Here is a 20,411-nt window from a genome sequence, read left to right on the forward strand (position 1 = left end):
ACGTCATCATTTCAATATGCCAATCCATATTCTAATTATTAGAAAGACAAAAGATTTCATGATTTGGCCACTAGGAGTGCTGTTCACTCGCCATTTCTTGGGGGGGGGGGGGCTGGAAGTGAGGGCTACGATAGCACAGCAAAAAGACAACAAACACAAAGTTACCACTCATAGTCCATGTTGTTTCTGTTGAACTATTTTCATAGCAAATACTTGACTAGGTTACCCAGCCTCTCACCACTGGGGGCTCTACAACGAGACTGGGCAAACATAGTCCCAAACACCCACACCATGATGGCATGGCACAGATGTCCGCGAGTAGTGGGTGATGGCATGGCACGGATGTCATTCCTTACAGACTGATAATATTACCTTGTAATCAAGATAGTGTCAACACTGAATGAGGTTGAATATACACTTGAGGAAAACTTGCATCAGAGGCACTGCTCTACCTTGAGTGTAATTACATTAATGTCCGTTAGTAGTTTATATTAACATGTTGCAACAACATTTCTAGTTTGTGTCAGTGTTAACTTGCTGATATCTCATCTATCATTGTTGTATCAGTTGTGAAATACATGTAAATGAAAGTTGGACATACATTGATGTTGTTTTTCGCATCTTTATTTTCAAATAAATTTAGTGGAAATAATTCTTGCAATAATCCTTAAACACTATGTGATCTTTATTCTTAACCCTAATTCTTAACAATTTATCAATGTACTCTGTTCCCATTCCGATTTTAACTCGGAGAAACACTGTTACCATAGTAACACCATAGTGATAGTAACTTGGGAAACAGTAACCATAGTAACACCATAGTGATTGTAACTTGGTAAACATTCTTTACCATAGTATCATGCAAATATGTAATCCATTTCCCAGTGACTGCGTAACTTTGGAAACATCGTTACCATTGGCGACAATATGCAAATATGAAAAGAACTGATTGATCAAATTAGGGAGTGGCCAAATATGACAATTTACCATTGCATTGTAATGCAGAAATCAATCTAATTCAGGTACAATAATATATATTCAGTGTCTTTGACACCTATATCATAAGTTTTTAGTTTATGCACTGCATACAGTTCACAGTTGATGGCACTGACAATGCACACTTTACAATCAGCGGTGCAAGTTTCACTTTACTTTGACTTCTGGAGTTGAGTATATTCACATCCTTTGGTATAGATACAAATACGCTAAGTCCTTGGGTGGGTTCTCTGATATGGCTACCTTCCTATCGTTGTATATAACCCATCTGTGTGGTGAAAATATTATCAACTGTTAGACTTAAAAACAGACTGGTACAAGATTGAGTTGATTTAAATGAACATACCTACATAAAACCATAATTAAATTATATATAATGTTAATGTCAATGAATGCCTTCGATGGCACTGGAGTTCTCAGTACCTGTAACAGCATTTGACCTCATACTAGAGGGTTAAAATAGAACAAGAAGGTGGACTTATTCTCAGTACCTGTAATAGCATTTTACCTCATACTAGAGGGTCAAAATAGAACAAGAAGGTTCACTTATTCTCAGTACCTGCAATAGCATTGTAACTGATGCTTGAGGGTCAAAATAGAACAGGAAAGTCAATTTATTCTCAGTACCTGCAATTACATTTTACCTCATGCTAGAGGGTCAAAATAGAACATGAAGGTTGACTTATTCTCAGTACCTGCAATAGTATTTTACCTCATGCTAGAGGGTCAAAATAGAACAAGAAGGTTGACTTATTCTCAGTACCTGCAATGACATTTTACCTCATGCTAGAGGGTCAAAATAGAACATGAAGGTTGACTTATTCTCAGTACCTGCAATAGTATTTTACCTCATGCTAGAGGGTCAAAATAGAACAAGAAGGTTGACTTATTCTCAGTACCTGCAATGACATTTTACCTCATACTAGAGGGTCAAAATAGAACAAGAAGGTTGACTTATTCTCAGTACCTGCAATGACATTTTACCTCATGCTAGAGGGTCAAAATAGAACAAGAAGGTTGGGTTATTCTCATTACATGCAATACTATTTTACCTCATTCTAGAGGGTCAAAATAGAATGAGACAGTCGACCAAGTGATACAATATTTTACCTATTCATATTGTTGAACCATACGTTTTAACAACAGAATTTAACACAGAAGGACACGATATATCGCATGTTTGAGTCCAAGTGTATGTACTGGTATCATATACCATGCAGTAGCCAGAGTCATAGTGACAAAGGCCCCTTAGGTCACTCATATTTTCCTTGGCTGAACTAAGAAAAATATTGGGCACTAAGATCTAAATGTAGACTTACCGTCCTTCCTTTAAGATATGACATACATAGTGACCACATGAAGTTGATGTACCCATATGACTGATAAATGCTACCAGTTTATATTCTGAAATTAACAGTATATTATGAAATATCATCAGTATTGGAATTTGTGACAGACAGACAGACAGACACAGACAGACAGACAAAGACACATAAATATACACACATACATAGACAGACAAGACAGACAGACAGACAGACGGACGGACGGACAGACAAAGTGTATGTGTTAGTTTTAGTAAGGTTTACTTAGGTATGTACTGGGCGCAGGCTTTACAAGCCAATATGTCCAGATCCAAGTGTTGAGAGTTCCTTTGAAAATGACTTGTATGTGTTCTGTAACTTGGCTTTGTAATCATATTTAATGGCTTGCCCACTCCAAAAACTGTCTAAGCGCTGTTCAAAACAGTGAATCGATGGTGCAGTAACCACTGAGTGAGGCAAATTGTTCCAAGTTACTACAATTCGGTTGATAAATGTGTAACTTCCTGATATTGAGGTGGAATTGTGGTTTTGACTTACTTCCATTGCCATCTCTATAAGCTGGTCCACTTGGTTCAGTTTCCATGGCTTCCAATTCATCTGTGTGACTAAATATCCAGTCAACAGCCCTTTCAACATTATTTTTCTGGAAATGAACAGAGAAGATATTGTATCTCAATCACTTTATTACTTTGAACAGATCAAAATACTAATAACATGTACACACCATGCATGCAGACAGACAGAGATACAGAGAGACACATACATACATACATACATACATACATACATACATACATACATACATACATACATACATACATACATACATACATACATACATACATACATACATACATACATACATACACACACATACAGGACAGACACACACACACACACACACACACACACACACACACACACACACACACACACACTTCAAATGCTACAGGAAGAAATAGAGTATTGCAAACACTTACTGTAGCTTTGAGAGCTTTTGATGCCTGGTCTCTCGTGAAACCCATACTCATTATCATAGCCAAGTCTTCCTCCTTGGCTTGCTGCACACCACCATCACCACCCACTTGTAGTGGCTCAGCAAAGTCTGAGGGCATATAATACAATAGATGTGATTGGTTAGAGGTATGAATAAAATCTGGGTATTTTAGTACATCAAAACAGATCATTTGGTTATTCATGGAATGCATGATGGACTGTTCGTTAACAGCCACCTGAGGCTATAGTTAAAGTAGAAGATAAAAAGAGATGAGATGAGACAGAATTAGACGAGACGAGACGAGACGAGACGAGACGAGGTGAAATGATGGTAAGATGAGATGAGAGGAGAGGAGACAAGGGGAGAGGAGATGAGAGACAAGACCAGACAAGTTAGACAAGACAAGATGCGGCAAGGTAAGGAAAGACATGATGTGAAGAGGTGAGGTAGGGCAAGAAATGTGATACGGGAGTTAAGACAGGTACAAGTTACAAGTGACATACCTGGATCACTCATATGTTCTAGAACCCATTGCATTGCAGCTTCTGATCCTTGGTTATTAGTACGGATAACAGCTTTCCTACAGCCATTCCTGTCAAAGCCCATATCAACCAACTGATTCACTACAGACTCATCAATCTCTGGCTCTAAACACACAAAAGAAAATATATTAACAGAAAACAAAATAGTTTGAGTTTCAATCCTTAGATCATCAATATTAGTTTCCTTGTTGGATAACAAGCAAATGAACAGGATGAAGGAAAAATATTCCTTAGTTGGTGACCAGGTATTTAGGTGAAATGCTTCTTGTTTGTTGACAAACAGTGTGTTGCGTTGCATCGAGTCATAATCCAAGCTTTCACAATCCCTGATTCCAACTATTATGTGGAAGTTTATATGCCAGTTTCAAGACACACAATTCTTGGATAATAAAGTACATTTTCATAAAGTTTCGGCATGTTAAATGTTAGACTGTAAGATATGTCGTGTTGTTCAGCCCAATGAGTGCTGGCTGATAGCATGGCACGAATGTCTGTATCTTACAGACTAGTTAAATGTTTGCAAAATAAAACACTTCTGTATTCACTTTGTGTAACATCCAACACTAACTCTCACTCCATATTTAACTTTGTAATCTGATGGGGTTCTTTCTTACCTGGTGCTGGTGGTCCATCTCCTTCTGGTAACTCAGTCTCACCAGCTTGAAGTCCTTGACCACGTAGAGCTGATAAGTCTAACTCATCCGACACATCTACACTAACATCTATAAAATTACAAGGTAATGTTACAACTGAGATCACAGTTTTGTGCAAAAGTACAATCTACTCAAAATCATTATGATAAGGGATTTTACATCGCATGGGATATCTGGCGAGATATGCAAATATGCCTAGCAACAATGGTTGTCAAACATGTGATTGTGGTGAAGCTTTCACCATGGCCATGTGCGATGATGTTGAGAACATTAGTGTTGCTTAGCATTTGACACTTTCAGCTTGACCACCCTCACATACTTGCTATGGATGCAATGGCTCAAGTGGGATCTTGTGAGATCTGCCGCGAGATGAAAATCAGCTTATTGCACGAGTGTAACTAGAAAATTGTTTGACTATTAAAATGACAATCATTCAAGGTTGCCAGACACACAATACTTTCAATATCAGAAACAGCTGATATTATCTCAGACAACCAAAACAATGTCCAAAGCATAATTAATCACAATGTCTCCACCAAATAACCATGTTTGGGAGTGTTCCATTGTAACACTCAATCTGCCAATCTGTCATTCACTTTAATAATAGGTTTTTATTAACTAAATTATGATATTGACATGACTTTAATAATAGGTTTTTATTAACTAAATTATGGTATTAATATGATTTCACAATTAGAACAATTTTACAAAACTTTTATTTTTTGCTGCCAGAGTTCTCAAACTTTAGCAACTATTAAATTATTATCCATACTTTACCTAATTTCTTTGGTGTCCAATCGTCACTCAGGGTAAACTTTTTGAGCTGAATCACTAGATAATCTGGGAAAGATGCAAGCTTTGTTGTCCTGTGGAGGAAAAATATGATTATGAAATACTTTCTAACATATATACTGCCCAAATTTTATGATGCCAAGTTTCGTTTCCATTATTAACTTCAGGTACCATTGCGAGGTACTTTCACACAACAACTTGTTTTGGCTTGTCAACATAGCAAACAGAAAAGAATTGTTTTTCTTCTCCTGACTTACTTTGATGCTGTAGATTTGGCCTGGATTGCCGTACTGTAAAAGTCATCAACTATTTCTGGTGCACTGAATGTCTGTAGACATGTAGATAAAGGTATTCTGGGTCTGACTATCTCACTTGCATTCATCATTTCTTTCTTCTCCTCATACTCTTTCTTCTTCAGTTCAAATGCTGCTACTTCATCTATAAAACAAAGATTGTGATTGGTCAATATCAGAAATCTTGCAACTGACTGAATACTTACTACATTGACACTGATTGGTCAAAATGGTTGACAATCACTCACAAGAGGGCGCTTTGATCAGGTATTTTAGGTTGTAGGGTATTGGCTTTTTTTCAGTTTTCTTTTGTAATCGCCACAAGGACCAAAAGGATGTTCTTTCAACAAATATAAGACAAATATCACCTTTGTTAGTAGCAGCTTCCAATGGAATTGGTAGTGCAAGTAAGAAATCATCTCTCTGTTTATACCTCACTTGACCTGACTGAGTACACTGGATTCTTTCTTCAACTTTGTATTTAAAGCAGTCACATGGATTGGTGGTACCTCGACTGTTTTTCTACAGAAGTGCAAAAAAAAATCACTGTAAACCTTGACTGTAAACAGTTACATGGATTGATGGTACCTCAACTTATTTCAGTGCAAAAGAATCCATAAAATCATTACTACAAGGCAATGTGATTTAGGCTATACTAGTATATAATTCTACAATGGACTAAATGTGTAGTAAAACAAAAGTTTATTAAGTCTTTATGTTGGGTGCGCTCATCAAGAAAAAGGCACCTCAGTAGATTTGTGCAGGTGAAATTAAAAAAATCGAGTGAACACTGGAGTAGATGTGTTTTGTTTACATGTGCTCTTACATCTTGCGTAAAGTTCATAGGCTCAATAAGATTACTGTATTTCCATGACGACTGATATAAGATTCAGACAACCAGATCTTTGTTGAGTTTATCCACCTTGAAAGGACTTACCTCTATAATGTTGATAAGATGTAGAAAGTATTCCTGTGCATCTTGTTGTCTGTTGGTGGAAAACTCTGAATGTCCCCTTCCAATCAATGATTTAAACATTCTGGGTGCTATTCCCTCCTGGCCCTGTGTCACAAACAAACAAACAAACAAACAAACAAACAGACAGAACGTACTGTTAATTAAACTGACTTAGGGATGATTGCACAATGTCACACAAGCTCAACAAACGGACATCATTCGATAGGTCAAAATCCCCTCCCCCTCCCCTAAACGAATGTTCACAAGCGCAACATCAAACGTTTATATATGATGTAAACTATGATGAAAATTGAAGCGGTCACACCACTACGATCAATGTAATGTAAAACATGGTTGTAAAAACATTAAAATACTACCAGAAATCCAACACCATATCTCACATTAGAAGTAAATTTTTTATCAACTTATCAACATCTCAGTCGTAAATACAAAAGCTGTTATCATTGAAGGAGTGAAAGTTTTCCGTCAAAAGTTGGTTAGAAGTACAAAAATGAAGTTCAGTAATCACATTGACTCTTCCCCTCTAAATGAACAAAGTTCGCTAATTGCGCTTGTGTGACATTGCATGATAGTCCCTTAGTTTCTGTGAAACTGTAAAGGCATGATATGATTGGATGTAACCTTATGTTGCAGAATAGTAATGACACAGTTCTCCTTCAGTCGTTTGTGGAGCGCCCTCAATGGCTGATCTGTCAGTCTATTTCTTATATATCTGAGTTGTTTTTTCTGCCAAACAATGATTTACGTAAAACCTAAACAGACATAGACCTTTTTCAATGTTATCATGCTAAGACATTAATTCTTACCTTGTCTGCATCATCACCTTCTCCACTTAACACAGGTTTCTTAGAATATGCACCAGATTGTAAACCACATCCTAACTTTGCCCTGTAATCAGTCAATATTATATATGATTCATATTATAGACACTTCTATATTCACTATTTGTTCGATTCTGTTTACAAACAGCAAGACTGGGATAATGCACTCACATACACTCTCTCCCTCCCCCTCTCACATAATGCACTCACACACTCTCCCTCCCTCCCACACACACTCTCTCTCTCCCTCCCTCCCTCCCTCCCTCCTTCCCTGTAACACATAGATTACATACACATATTCATAATAAGCTTACATTTGCGTGTTGAACTCTTTGGTGGGATCTGCTGATGTCTGGTTAAAGATAGTTTCTGAGCTGTTTGCATATCTAGAGAAAGACGACAAGACCAAAGTTATATAACTCAGTACAGTTAATATATATCACAAATTACAGCCAATACGGAAACTTCAGTAGGAACATGGTTGCCGATACACTTATGACAACCTATAGCTTTTTACTTCCTTTAAATTTAACATCTGTACTTTACACAACAGTCCAGTTGATGTACTGGTAATGTGACAAAATCCCAAGATGCGAGAGTGTTAGTGTGGTGTACTCGGAACATTTACATGAGTGTTTGTAACAATCTCTGTGGCTGTACATTCACAACTGTAGCAAGTAAAAGTGCAGCAAAAAACACCACAAGCGTGAGAGCAAATATCCCTGAGTACACACACTGGAACTAACACAGCATAGGGTTCTGTTATTATTACATATGTTTAAACCAAAACTCAAAACTACCTAAAATTCATACTGTGGGAACATGTGAGCACTCATTTGCATATCATTTGCATGCAGGTTTGCATATTGTTTTCAGTATTGCACTGCACTGCAAATACCACTAGTACGTGCACACACATCGGTGCAAGTAATCTCTGGTACATGTGTAATTTTGGAAGTGTATACACTCATGCACTCACTATCATGATATTGTGTCAGATGTATGTAATGAGCGCTCAAAAAAGAACAAACAACAGTAAACGTAACAGCCAAAAAGAAATCGCGAAGTGTACACTACATCGGATTTTAATCAGCTTGTAAGTTGTAATAAAATGTACTTACTTTTGGATGAAATCAGGTACTGAAAATAACACTTGCACTACTGAATTCATGTAACAACTGTAATAGGAATGAATGAAAAACTATCACCAAAAAGTACAATTATTGAATTTTTTCCATCATAAGGTCATACAATGATTGTTAGGGTGTAATAAGATATTAAAGGACAATTTGACAGACAATTTTTACCATCCCTTATCAAGAACTAGTTTCTGAACCAGTTCAAGCTGCATAGAACTGGTTCAAACCAGTTCAAACTAGTTCCACTCTGAACCTAATTCTTATCAGTGATATCAAATAATAATCTATGGCATATCATCAACCAGTTTACACTAGATCAAACTGGTTATTCACCAACACTGTCATACACAATTGTATTTGGGCAACTGAACTCTGCTTTTAATGAAAAACAATGCTTTAACAAAAGTATGTGTATTCATAATCAGCGTTTAAAAGTTACCTGTTTCCCAGGTTCTGCATGCCAGTATATCCAGGTCCATATAACGGTACTAATTTCTTTCCTGCTTCCTGGATGGTATCCCATTCAGCTTTCAATTGGTAATTCAAATCAATCTCCAGTTCTGTCATCGTTTTATCTGTCTGTGGATTCAAAAATACATCCATGTTATAGTCTGTCTTTTTTTTTCAAATCACTTTCAAATCAATTTCCAATTCTGTCATTGTTTTATCTGTCTGAAAATACAAGAATATGTTGATGTCTTTGATTGTGTTTACTTTCTATCATGAAAATCACATTGTTGTCACTGAATATTCATGAAGTATGAATGAGCTTACGATACTAAAGTGACCATATGGATGACACACCAATATTTATTTTGGATTTTTTATTTCATAAAACACTACTATGTTTTCCTACTAGAAAAAGAATGTGAAACAACATATAACAAGTCCATGTTTGTAACTCAATAAATTGCCGAAACTTAAAAAATGTATAAAATGTCTGTTATTATACTGTAATAACAAACTTTTCAGACATTTCTAGCTTTTTTGCAATTTATTGCGTTACAAACACTGGGCAAAGTTAACTCCATGTCTGTCTGTAAGTACTTACCTTCTCCATAGCCATCATATTAATACCAAAATGCTGTAGATGCTGTGCTAACTGGGGGTCTTCCACCATGTCATCTTCATCGTATGAGTATACATCTGTAACACATCAGATAATACTAACATCAACACAAGATAATCACCATCTTATGAGAACCTGCTCACAATAAATCAACAATTATCATTGCAAAAACTTTATCTTATAGACAGATGCTTCACGGATACAAATGAGTGATTGTTGGCTGTAGAAAAGTAATTTTGAATTTGTAATTAAACATGAAATGTCATCTGTATCTACTACGGTCACCCATTGTCACATCAAGGATAAATTAATATAAGTCACAGCATTCAACATACTAGTCTAGCTGCTAGACCTCGGGCTTGCTTCTGATAGATATGAGGGTGGAACATCCATTCGGGCTAGCGCCCTCACTCAGCTAGCGACCTTCGGTTGCCTTCACAGTGAGCACAATAGCCAGAGGGGTCTAGCAGCAAAACTATCAACATAACTGCCCAATATTGAGAGCGACAAACATAGCTTAACAGCCAATGAGTACTTAGTCTGATCTATCTAAAGGGTTCAACCTAACTGCCCAACTGGGAGTGATAGTAATTACTTGATGGCCAATGGATACTCAGTTCTGTCGTAATGTCCAACATACCTGCCCCATTGGGAGTGATAGTGCCTAGTTTAACAGCCAATGGATACCTCGTTCTATCATAGTGTTCCAGTGCATGATTGTTACCCCCAGTACCATCATAGTAACGTCGTCCACATAACACACTACCATCTGTCAAATTCAACCATAGGTTTTCTGTCTTGTCGCACATTTCGCACTTCCAGCCTTTCGGTGGTACCTTTTTACCATTATCATGTTGTGGTAAATTGGCAGCATGCCTGGTGAAAGTACACAAACACAATCACATCGTTTATTTATTATCACTATGAAACATGAATTAAACTGACTCCAGCAGTTCAAAGAATGCAGTCAAATGTCAATGACAGTTTCAGTGTTTGAACCTTTAGTTAAGTGGTGCTAAAACTGTTTCCCTGAATAGTGGCTGAAAGTTGAAGTGCACCTAATCATACAACAGTGCTGGAAAGCTAGGACAGTCTTTGAAACATACAGCTGAGACATTGCTATAACATTTGAAACACCATGCTAAAAAAACAGACATTAGTTGAAATTCTGAGACTGGAAAATGTTTGGAAAGTAAACACACCTTGAAATAACTCTCTTTTCTCCATCCCATGCTGCTATCTCTTCTTTCCTAGATGCGGACTCAGCAGACATTATCCCGATAACACACAGTTGAACCTGAAGTAGAAAGATTAAACAGAACTATTTATACTGATACCTATATCTCAACCAGAGAGGCTATTGTCTTAACTACAACATCTTGAAATTGCAAGAAACACACTTATGTACTTTGCAATATTGTACTAACGTACACATATATGTTTGGCATGGCAAAAGGTTTGTTTGGCCAAAGCTGTACAAATATTTGAAAAACATATTGGTGTTTTTATAATGCATTCTTCTGTATACTGAATATGATTCAAACTCTTCTCTTCTGAGCATGTCAATATTTTTCACTGTTTTCACACGTTTAGAATGAAAAAACATTGATGAACTGAACACAAAACCTTTTCAAGTTACCCTTCAATAGCTCTGTTTGATACAAGAACGCAAAAACCAATAAGAATCTAGACATGCCACACTTTAAGATAGAAAGACTGAATGCATATAGTTCTTGCAACATTTTGTCAAAATAAAGTGAACTAAAGTGCCACCGTGCAGACATGAAAAAGTGTTAGTGCCCATGTGCCTGCTTCTAGTAGCAGTACATTAAATGGTTTACTTCACATGTAGTAAGAAATTGCAATCTTGCTACCTTAGTTTAGAATATGCAGTTTCTTATTGGTTTCTGTGTGGATGTATCAAACAGAGCAGGTGAATGGTACTTTGAAATCAGCTGTATATGTATTCTTGCAGTACAACACTTATGGTAATGTGAAATGGGCTGTGTACATATTCTTGCAGTATAACACTTATGGTAATGTGAAATGGGCTGTGTACGTATTCTTGCAGTATAACACTTATGGTAATGTGAAATGGGCTGTATATGTATTCTTGCAGTACAACACTTATGGTAATGTGAAATGGGCTGTACATGTATTCTTGCAGTACAACACTTATGGTAATGTGAAATGGGCTGTATATGTATTCTTGTAGTATAACTGTCAACACTTACCTTTTCAGGGAGACTAGGATTAGGTAATGATACTTCTACAAAGTCTGGGAGTATAACAATAGCATTGGTTTCTTCATATTCATATTCTTGTTCATCTTCTACATCAAAGCCACCCTCCACACCTATGTATATGAATTAAAGTGGTCGTATGGATGAGGATTGGGGTATTTATTTTGGATGTTTCATTTATAAAACAATTTTATCATGACTTCAACTTGAAAAATCAATGTGAAACTACCTATACCAAGTCCTTGTTTGTAACTCAATAACTTGCAAAAGTCAATAAATGTGCAAAATGTTTGTTATTATATGTATAATAACTTTTAACACATTTCGTTTAGCTTTTTTCCATGTATTCAGTTACAAACACAAACTCGGTCAACATGGATCTTATCCACCACCCAACCCCCACCCCACCCCCCCACCCCCACCCCACCCCAACCCCACACAAACATGATGTGTTGATATATGAAGTGTAAATTAGTATCATAACTCCTTTCTTACCAATAGCAAGTCTTGTTGGCTTCTTCTTAGGTGGGTCTTCTTTAACATCTGCTTTAGGTTTCTGTAAAATTCACAAATTAAATAATCAACTAATTAATTTTGATATCAATTTAATATCTGATTATTTTGATATGCACTCAAGGATCTAAATTGATCTACATCAACCACTCACTAATACTCTTTATTAAGGTTATAGGCCATTCTCAATTTCCACTCCATACTTATGGAATAGAAATTTTCATATCAGTTACTACATATATTATTATTATTATATCATGCACAAACTATTTACAACAAAAAAGTATGGATTACATACTCCCAAGTCATTCTACGTCATAACGTTCAAAATTACCATTACTTTCCCCAATTTTCTTTGATAAATGATATTACTGGTGCTGGTATAATTATGTTATTCTCCAATATTTTTCTTCATTCAGCCAGAAAATACTCATGGCCTAAGGGTTGTTACCACTCATCAAGTGAATCGTAGTGACAAAGGCCCTGAAATACTGGGGAATAATATCTAAATATTCTGAACTTACCAATTTCTTTACTCTTTTCAGATGCAAGTACAGGGAACTGCCTGTCTTGTGAAAATGTCGCATCACATGTTCTTTACCAAATCCCAAAAATGTATTCATGCATACGTACAGTCCTGTCTCCGATTCCTACAAATACAACAAATAGACAACATATCAGACATTGCAAAGACTGAAATTTTCAAACTTCTTTCCTCAAACATTAAAATAAATAAAACTTGACAACAAAATGTTTTATACAGTCCCAGATCAAAATGCTTGCTTTGATTAATTAACCAAATGAAAGATGAGCAAACAGTACTTTGATGTTCTATTTACATTAACACTAATTTATAAATGGACCCATAATGTTTAATTTAACCACAGACATGTGATATACCCATTCTTTTCTTCTGAGGTAACTTTTACTACCGGCGTAACTCTGCCAAACAACTTTTTTTACACAAAAATTTTAATCCTAAGCCAATGTCTACATACATGTCTTGGACATTTGCATAAAAATATGGGACTAGCTCATAAGTCAAACTGTTCATTTTGGTAGAAAATTGCAAGGAATACTATAAACCTGAATATTCACATCGCTACAAAACTTTGCAAATTAACAGTCTTCAACTTGATCCCAAAGACTTCTATTCACAATCTAAGCCCGGTGAACTGTCTTTATATACAAGGTGGCATTTTTAGACACAACCTTTTTTTCACATTTTTGTTTTCTAGCAAACTAAGTGAAAATATGTCTTTAGCGAAAGTTTCCAGGTTTCAAGTAATTACCTACTGTCAGGACTATTATCAGTGTCATTAAATTGAAAACTGATAATCAAAAGTTTTCACCACATTATACCAAATTTAAAATACATCTTATCTGAAAAATTAATCTTAAATAGAAAAATGAGTTTAACAGCTCATGTTCCCATCATTTTTTTTTTTTTTTGTAAAAAAAATTAAATGAATATAATCAAAAGAGGGGGACCATTACACTAGTTTAGAGGTTGCAAAGTAAATATACAGGTATTTCCATATTCCTGTATTTTGTAACAAAATAATTGAAATTACAGAAAGTCTTTCATTTCAGTTAAAATTTGAAATTACGCAAATCTAATATTGGCCTGTTACTTCCAACTTTCCAACTTCTTTACTCCACCACTAGCAATTTGATGTTTACATTTATTCATAACTGACTGATCACTCAGATACTTTGTTCTTGTCTTTATGTTAGTTCGACAAATGTACCAAAGTTATTCTAGCAACGTACAAGTTTGGCAGCAGCCGACTCATTGTGTAGTATAACTTATATACAATAGCAATTGTAAATCACAGGACGGTTTCTTTCAGTTTCTGTAATAAAACTTGGACGAACCCCCCCCCCCCCCCTACACGCAAGCACGACTAAGAGACATAGCGAACGGTTGCTTCTTTGTAACCGCTACTATTAAAAATCAACAAAATAAAATGAACTGATCGTCAAAAATTTTAATCACGTTTTATATCGTAACTGTGAGTCTCATCTAAATGCATTGCATTGTTGCTTGTCATGGTGAATCACTTAGATCATTGACATACAACCCGGAACTGTGACTGGCTATCGAAATAAAACTGAGAGAGGAGATACGTTTTATTTCATTATAAATGTTTTATATACTCACCGGATTATCAAATGAAAAACAGCACTCATCCTTGTATATTTTGTCGCCACCTAGTGGGATTTTTATTGAATCTTGAAAAGCATGCAACACTTCGACGGCGGCCATCTTAGCAGCAGATGCAGACAAATCTCGCGAGATTTAACGAGCCTTCATTTCAAAGCCAATCATTAACGTTGTACTGAACAAATGGGTCTGTGTAAAGTCGTGTATGATTGGCTAGGGCGGTAAATTTAAAACCTCTATTGAACGTAACAAAAACAATTACTACAGCGTTGCATTGTACACGAGTTCGGCAAGTATATTCTACGGTAATACGGTAAGAACAACTCTTTTTGTCAATCTAAAGTTATTGTTCATAAAGTCTAGATAATTTGTAACGAAAGGGTAATTTAGATTCTGTCTTTGCTGGTTATAAACGCTTAGGTTTTGGTGATCATGCGACGTGTGTCAGTCACGAATGGTCCCCGAGAAATCGGAGAATGGTTTCGGTCGTTTCAAGTTGTATGGCTTCCCGCGGGCCATGGGCAAGCACCTGACAGTACAGTGGCCCTACGCAAATAATTGTTACTTGCAACTATACTGCAACTAACTGTTATTCATGGATTTAACCACACATGCATTTGCCCAGTAATACGTTGATAGTTTGAAAGCGACCATCCTCGAAAGTTTGACGAAACTGACTACAGTTGCAACTTGCAGCTTAGGTGGTTGCAAAACCATTGTTGTTGGGCATTGAGTCTCCGTGTTTAAAATATAAACTGGCTATTTTCTTACTTATTTAACGCACTTGTCAAAGCTTCAATAAAGTGCAGACCTGTCATTGTAACGGCATAGCATTACAACTCAATCAAAATAATTTTGTGTGTAAACCAGAAGAAAACAAGTGCACGAGGCAATGGACGTATTGCCATAGCATGCACTTGTTGATCTCATCTCTCTGTGACTGACTATGTCTTCTGTTTATGCTTGATATGAGAAAAAAAACATGTTTTCAGTGATTTGTGATGGGCTCTGATTTGCAGTACTTGCTTATCTTCTTAGCTGAGAGGACAACCCAGGAGCAAAGATAGTAACCAACCATATCTTGTGATAGTGTATAGCAGTGATAAGGCAAACCAAAGTTCACCCTTACAACCTTAGGTGTTAATCACACATTTTATCCATTCGTGTGATATTTACATTGTAACTGTAATTGGACTGATCTAGTAGTAGCCTGCTACAATGATGTAATACTAATAGGTTGGAAAATTATTGACACAATGAAAGATTCAACAAAGAGTTTAGACTGTAAGATATGCTGTGTTGCTCTACCCTTACCTGCCCCCTCTCTGATCGGGGTGACGATGTGTGAGGGCACAGGATGTACCTTACAGGCTGCAAAGAACAAAAGACAGGGAAATCTTCTTTGTCTGAGACAAAACTTATCCCAAATGATTATGTAAATAAAATATGAAAGATATTTTTTTGAAAGGTGACAAGAATGAAGATTAGCGGACATATATTGTCACTGCAACTTGTGCCAAATACCGTAATGTCATTTTTTTATTTTCAATCATACCAGTTATCAAACATCATTTTTAAAAAGTATATCTCTCTGTCTCCTATCTCAGTATTTGTAAGAAATATTATACCAGGCATCATGGGAAATGGAGAAAGCAAGACGATTGAAGTCAAAGGGAAAGATAAACCTGGTACTCCTCCAGTCAATAAAAGAGTTTTAGCTGCCATTGACCCTAGGTCACCATCCACTGGTATAGATAGAACACCTATACAGATTGTCAAAAATCGCATTGTGGTTGACCCGAGGTCACCAAGCGTTGATATCGCCAGAACTCCAATTATCTTTGAGAAAACGCATCATAAAGGTAAGACATTGACCTCCATCTTGGAAGAGTTCCTTATTAACTGAGTTTCATTACATCTGTCAGTGTTAATGATAAAATGAAAGAAATAATGAAAACTTTTAACATTTTATGTTTAGTTAGCATGGTTTAAGATGGCAATGAATGTGTTGTCATTCTAGCTAGACTCTCTCACAGCTTTGTGAGTTGTGGACATCGCTGGCAGGAAGCGGTTGTTTTTTATGTACTGATATATATATCGCATGCTTCTAGTTTAAATAGCAGTTAGAGTAGTAGAAGGGAGAAAGTTTGCCCCCCAATAAATGATATAAAAAAAATTGTGAGTCATAATGATAAAAGTTCTAGGCATTTTACTCCATATATTTTGACTGAATCACTTGAAGCCTTCACCACCTGATATTTAAACAGTTCAGTTATGAATGATATAGACTTGTATGACAGTGTCCAGTGACTTTAGGAGGACATTGTATTATTTCATCTCTCAATAACAGATGTTGCTGTTTGATCTTGATTCAGGCAATTTTTAAACTTCTACCTACGGTAATGGTAAACACTGCCTCATGTAAATGTATGTATTTATTTTTTTATTTTTCATAGTATCAGTTTCCGACATCAGAAGACAAATTCAAGCCTTTGAAAAACAGTCCAACATATCAGACATAAATCTGAGTGAGACTACAAGCATCAAAAGTCCTGATAACTCAAGTGAAAGTACTACTAAGACAGAAAATACTGACACACTTGTGGTTGAAGCATTGGAACGGTCCATCGCCAACACAACACTGTCCGAAACTCAGGGGAGTAAAGAAGAAGAGGGAGAAGAAAATAATCATCAGATGGACAGACCTTCAACACCAGAGGGTGCAATTTCAGATGACGTGGTTGAGCTGGAAACAGATGAAGCAGTGGAAGAGGTTAAGGATGAAGAGAATGAGTCAGTATTTGTGGAAACTGTTCCCGTGGCGATAGGAGGATTGGAAGAAATGAACACACCTCAGTATCAGAAAGAGTTGTCTCAGATGATGGAGAGGAAGACATCACTGGAATCAGAACCTGGGTCAGATGTGGATGCTGCTGTCATGACTGTTGCCACAGGTAACCACAACAAAATAATTTTATAGCATCTGAATGTTTGTTTGTTTGTTGACTATTGTTTCCAGTAACAGGTGTGATGTATTTTTCAACAAGAAAAAAAAAAGCAAAAAGTACCCAATGTCGATGTGTTTGAAGAAGTATCTGATGACGTCGATGTCTGTTTTTTCACAACTTGTAGTTTTTGTGGAGAAACAAATACCCCCACCCCCGTAGAAAGAGTATTAATTATTTAACTTTCCCATATTTTTATTGTCCTCATTAGAAACAAACAAGGGTCTCAGAATGCAGAAACCAAGGAAAAGCTATGAAATTGGTAATACCAACAGAAGTCGTGCTCTGATGATGTCATCCCCACAACGATCCCCACTGTGCGTCATCAGTACTGCAAACTCACCTAAAGCTCTGTGTAGAAGAAAATTGTCAGTTAACGGCTCCCTAAACAAAACTCCACAAAGTCCACTACGGAACAAGAGAACCAGTATTGGAAATGCCGGTACCCCATCCCGGTTGGTGGGTGTCATGATAGACAAGGAAAATATGTAAATGAAGACTTTGAATAGTCATGCTGCATCCAACAATGTTACTGTTGAGCCATAACACCAGATGAGTAGCTACAATCAAAAATGTTTTTCCTTGCTCTGGAATCAAATTATCTACACTGTGAGTTCAGAATTATTGCTAAACACATGAGTAACTGTCAAGTAAATTCATGCTGAAACATTCACAACATGTTTTTTAACATGATGGTATTATCTTCAAAGTTATGAACAAACGTCACCTTTAATAAACTGCCACTGTTGTACATAGTTAGTAATTACGGATGGAATATGATATTGCTTGAGATTGTAAGACATGGCCATACTACTCTGGCAAATGAGGTGTCTGTTTTACTAAGATAGACACACATTAAAATTATTATTATTTGATGGGTTAGATAACATACAAGTGTATAGCAGTGCCTCTATTGTGTGTCATTGGAAATCCACAAAATGTACACTGCAAGGTAAGAGCTTTCATAGCAAACTAACGTCCATTCAATAGCTTATATCAACATGTCACAACAATAGTTTGTGTCTATCTTAGTAAACCAAGACCTCTGCTGCCAGAGTAGTATATCAACATGTCACAACAACAGTTTCAGTTTGTGTCTATCTTAGAAAATTGAGACTGCAAGTGCCATAGTAGTAGATGGTACTGTTATAATCAATGCTGGGGAGGGTAGACTGAAAGTTTTGTTGTTAATACCTCTCGACACAATGAGTGATTACAGTAATGTACACAACAACATTCATTGCAGAAATACTGTCAATGATTGTAGCTAGTAGCCTAATTTTGATTTCATTGACTGACATTTCAGAGATAAATTTATTGAGAACTGCCACCTGACTTTATAATACCATATTTCTTTAATCTAGTGACATTCCATTGTTAGGGAAAGGGAGAACCATCTAGGATATCAAAAAATTATGAGATTTGTGGACATCCCTTCAACTTTGATACATGAAACATTAGGATTTTATTATTAGTTTTAAAGTTTCGTTTCCATGACACACAACTTTAAAATATTTAAATAGAACAAATTAAGAAATGAAATCAAAACTATATACTAACTTTAAACTAGCTGGTATCTTTTACCAATTTTTCTCTTTTCCCTCGCTATTTTGTTATCCCAACTGAGGGACTTCATTATCTTTTATATATTTTGATATCCTTTATCAAAGAGAGTAGGTGAAATATTAAGCTCCAAACTGCCATCGAAAATTGACGTTAAAAATAATGTAATTTATGGTTCTTTTGTATCTTATTACGATAAACATGCGTGTATATGTCTTTTTTGTATTTTTCTATGAAAACCAAAGAACAAACCTTTTGTACTAATGTCTCCAGACACCCAGAAATAGCTCTATCATTGCCTTTTGAATTTTTTTGAATCATTTTTGTACATTTATATTATATATGTCAAGTTTTTGAAGGTTGTGGGATTTTTCGGTTTTGCTTTGATTTTTATGTTGTTGTTGTTGTTGTTGTTGTTAGTATTGACAAGAAATAGCTGTATCACTGCCTTTTGAATTTATGAACAGTATGGGCGTCGTGTTTTGAGGGGTTTTTCTGTTTTCTTTTTTCTGTTCTTGTTCTTAGTATCCCTCAAGAACAAGCAATAGTTGTATCATTGCCTTTTGAATTTTTGAATATATATATATGATTTTTTTTTTTTAATTTCTTGTTGTTTGTTGTCCTTTCTGTATAACTATAACTTATAACTATAACTTCGTTTCATTTCTGTCACTGACTGTCAGGAATTGTGAGATTATTGTTAGCATTGTAATTGTGAATCTCGAATTACATGGTATTATGTTAACATAATAGTCTGTCATGGTATTATGTTAACAGTCTTTCTAGAATTACATGGTATCATATTTCTGTATTCTTTTTCTGTTCATCAAATCTCACCTTGAGAAAGTAATAAAAATCTATCACCTTGCAGACTAATGTGATGAGAATTTGTCAATATGATGACGGAAGAAATTCATTATCAAAGCTACATTAATTAGCTGTAACTGGAACATTTTGTGAAATTGGTTTGTTAGTTATAATGACTTACTTGTAATATGTATATCATACACCCTGAACACCTGTGGGTGAACATAGTTGTCTTGTACACATAATATTGTAAAATAAATCCAATCAAATTGATTTTTTGTCAGATGTAGGTTGCAATGTGAATGCTTAGTCTATGCGCTTATAAAGGCTGCAATGGATTGTATGCTCCCCGGGAGTTGAGGAAGTATAAAGGGCCATTGTGCCATTATAGATCTGAGGCAGGGGTAATAATTGTAAAGCATTTTGAGCACAACTTGGAAAAGTGCTATATAAGAACCCAACAATATTATTATTATTATTATTTTAGGGTCCGCACCCTAAAATCAATGC

At 35.9% G+C, this 20,411-nt stretch overlaps 2 protein-coding genes across 2 annotated transcripts; one reads left to right on the top strand and one right to left on the bottom strand.

Moving 5' to 3' along the window:
* Positions 1-658: 658 nt before the first annotated feature.
* On the bottom strand, positions 659-14,634 carry LOC144451876 (ubiquitin carboxyl-terminal hydrolase 5-like). Its single transcript, XM_078142791.1, has 21 exons — positions 14,524-14,634; positions 12,884-13,009; positions 12,342-12,402; positions 11,838-11,959; positions 10,806-10,900; positions 10,244-10,479; positions 9,586-9,680; positions 8,974-9,113; positions 8,517-8,573; positions 7,710-7,781; positions 7,381-7,462; positions 6,536-6,658; positions 5,967-6,120; positions 5,563-5,743; positions 5,291-5,379; positions 4,475-4,582; positions 3,822-3,965; positions 3,302-3,426; positions 2,859-2,964; positions 2,316-2,400; positions 659-1,264 (listed from the first exon to the last, which is right to left on the bottom strand). Exons 1-21 carry the CDS (start codon positions 14,626-14,628, stop codon positions 1,177-1,179), a joined length of 2,394 nt encoding a protein of 797 aa, XP_077998917.1. The 5' UTR covers positions 14,629-14,634; the 3' UTR covers positions 659-1,176.
* A 1,528-nt stretch (positions 14,635-16,162) lies between these two features.
* LOC144451825 (uncharacterized) lies at positions 16,163-18,023 on the top strand. Its single transcript, XM_078142727.1, has 3 exons — positions 16,163-16,388; positions 16,983-17,480; positions 17,743-18,023. Exons 1-3 carry the CDS (start codon positions 16,163-16,165, stop codon positions 18,021-18,023), a joined length of 1,005 nt encoding a protein of 334 aa, XP_077998853.1.
* Positions 18,024-20,411: the final 2,388 nt, after the last annotated feature.

The sequence above is a fragment of the Glandiceps talaboti genome, chromosome 21 (genome assembly GCF_964340395.1).
Source record: "Glandiceps talaboti chromosome 21, keGlaTala1.1, whole genome shotgun sequence".
In the NCBI taxonomy this organism is placed as follows: Eukaryota; Metazoa; Hemichordata; class Enteropneusta; family Spengelidae; genus Glandiceps; species Glandiceps talaboti.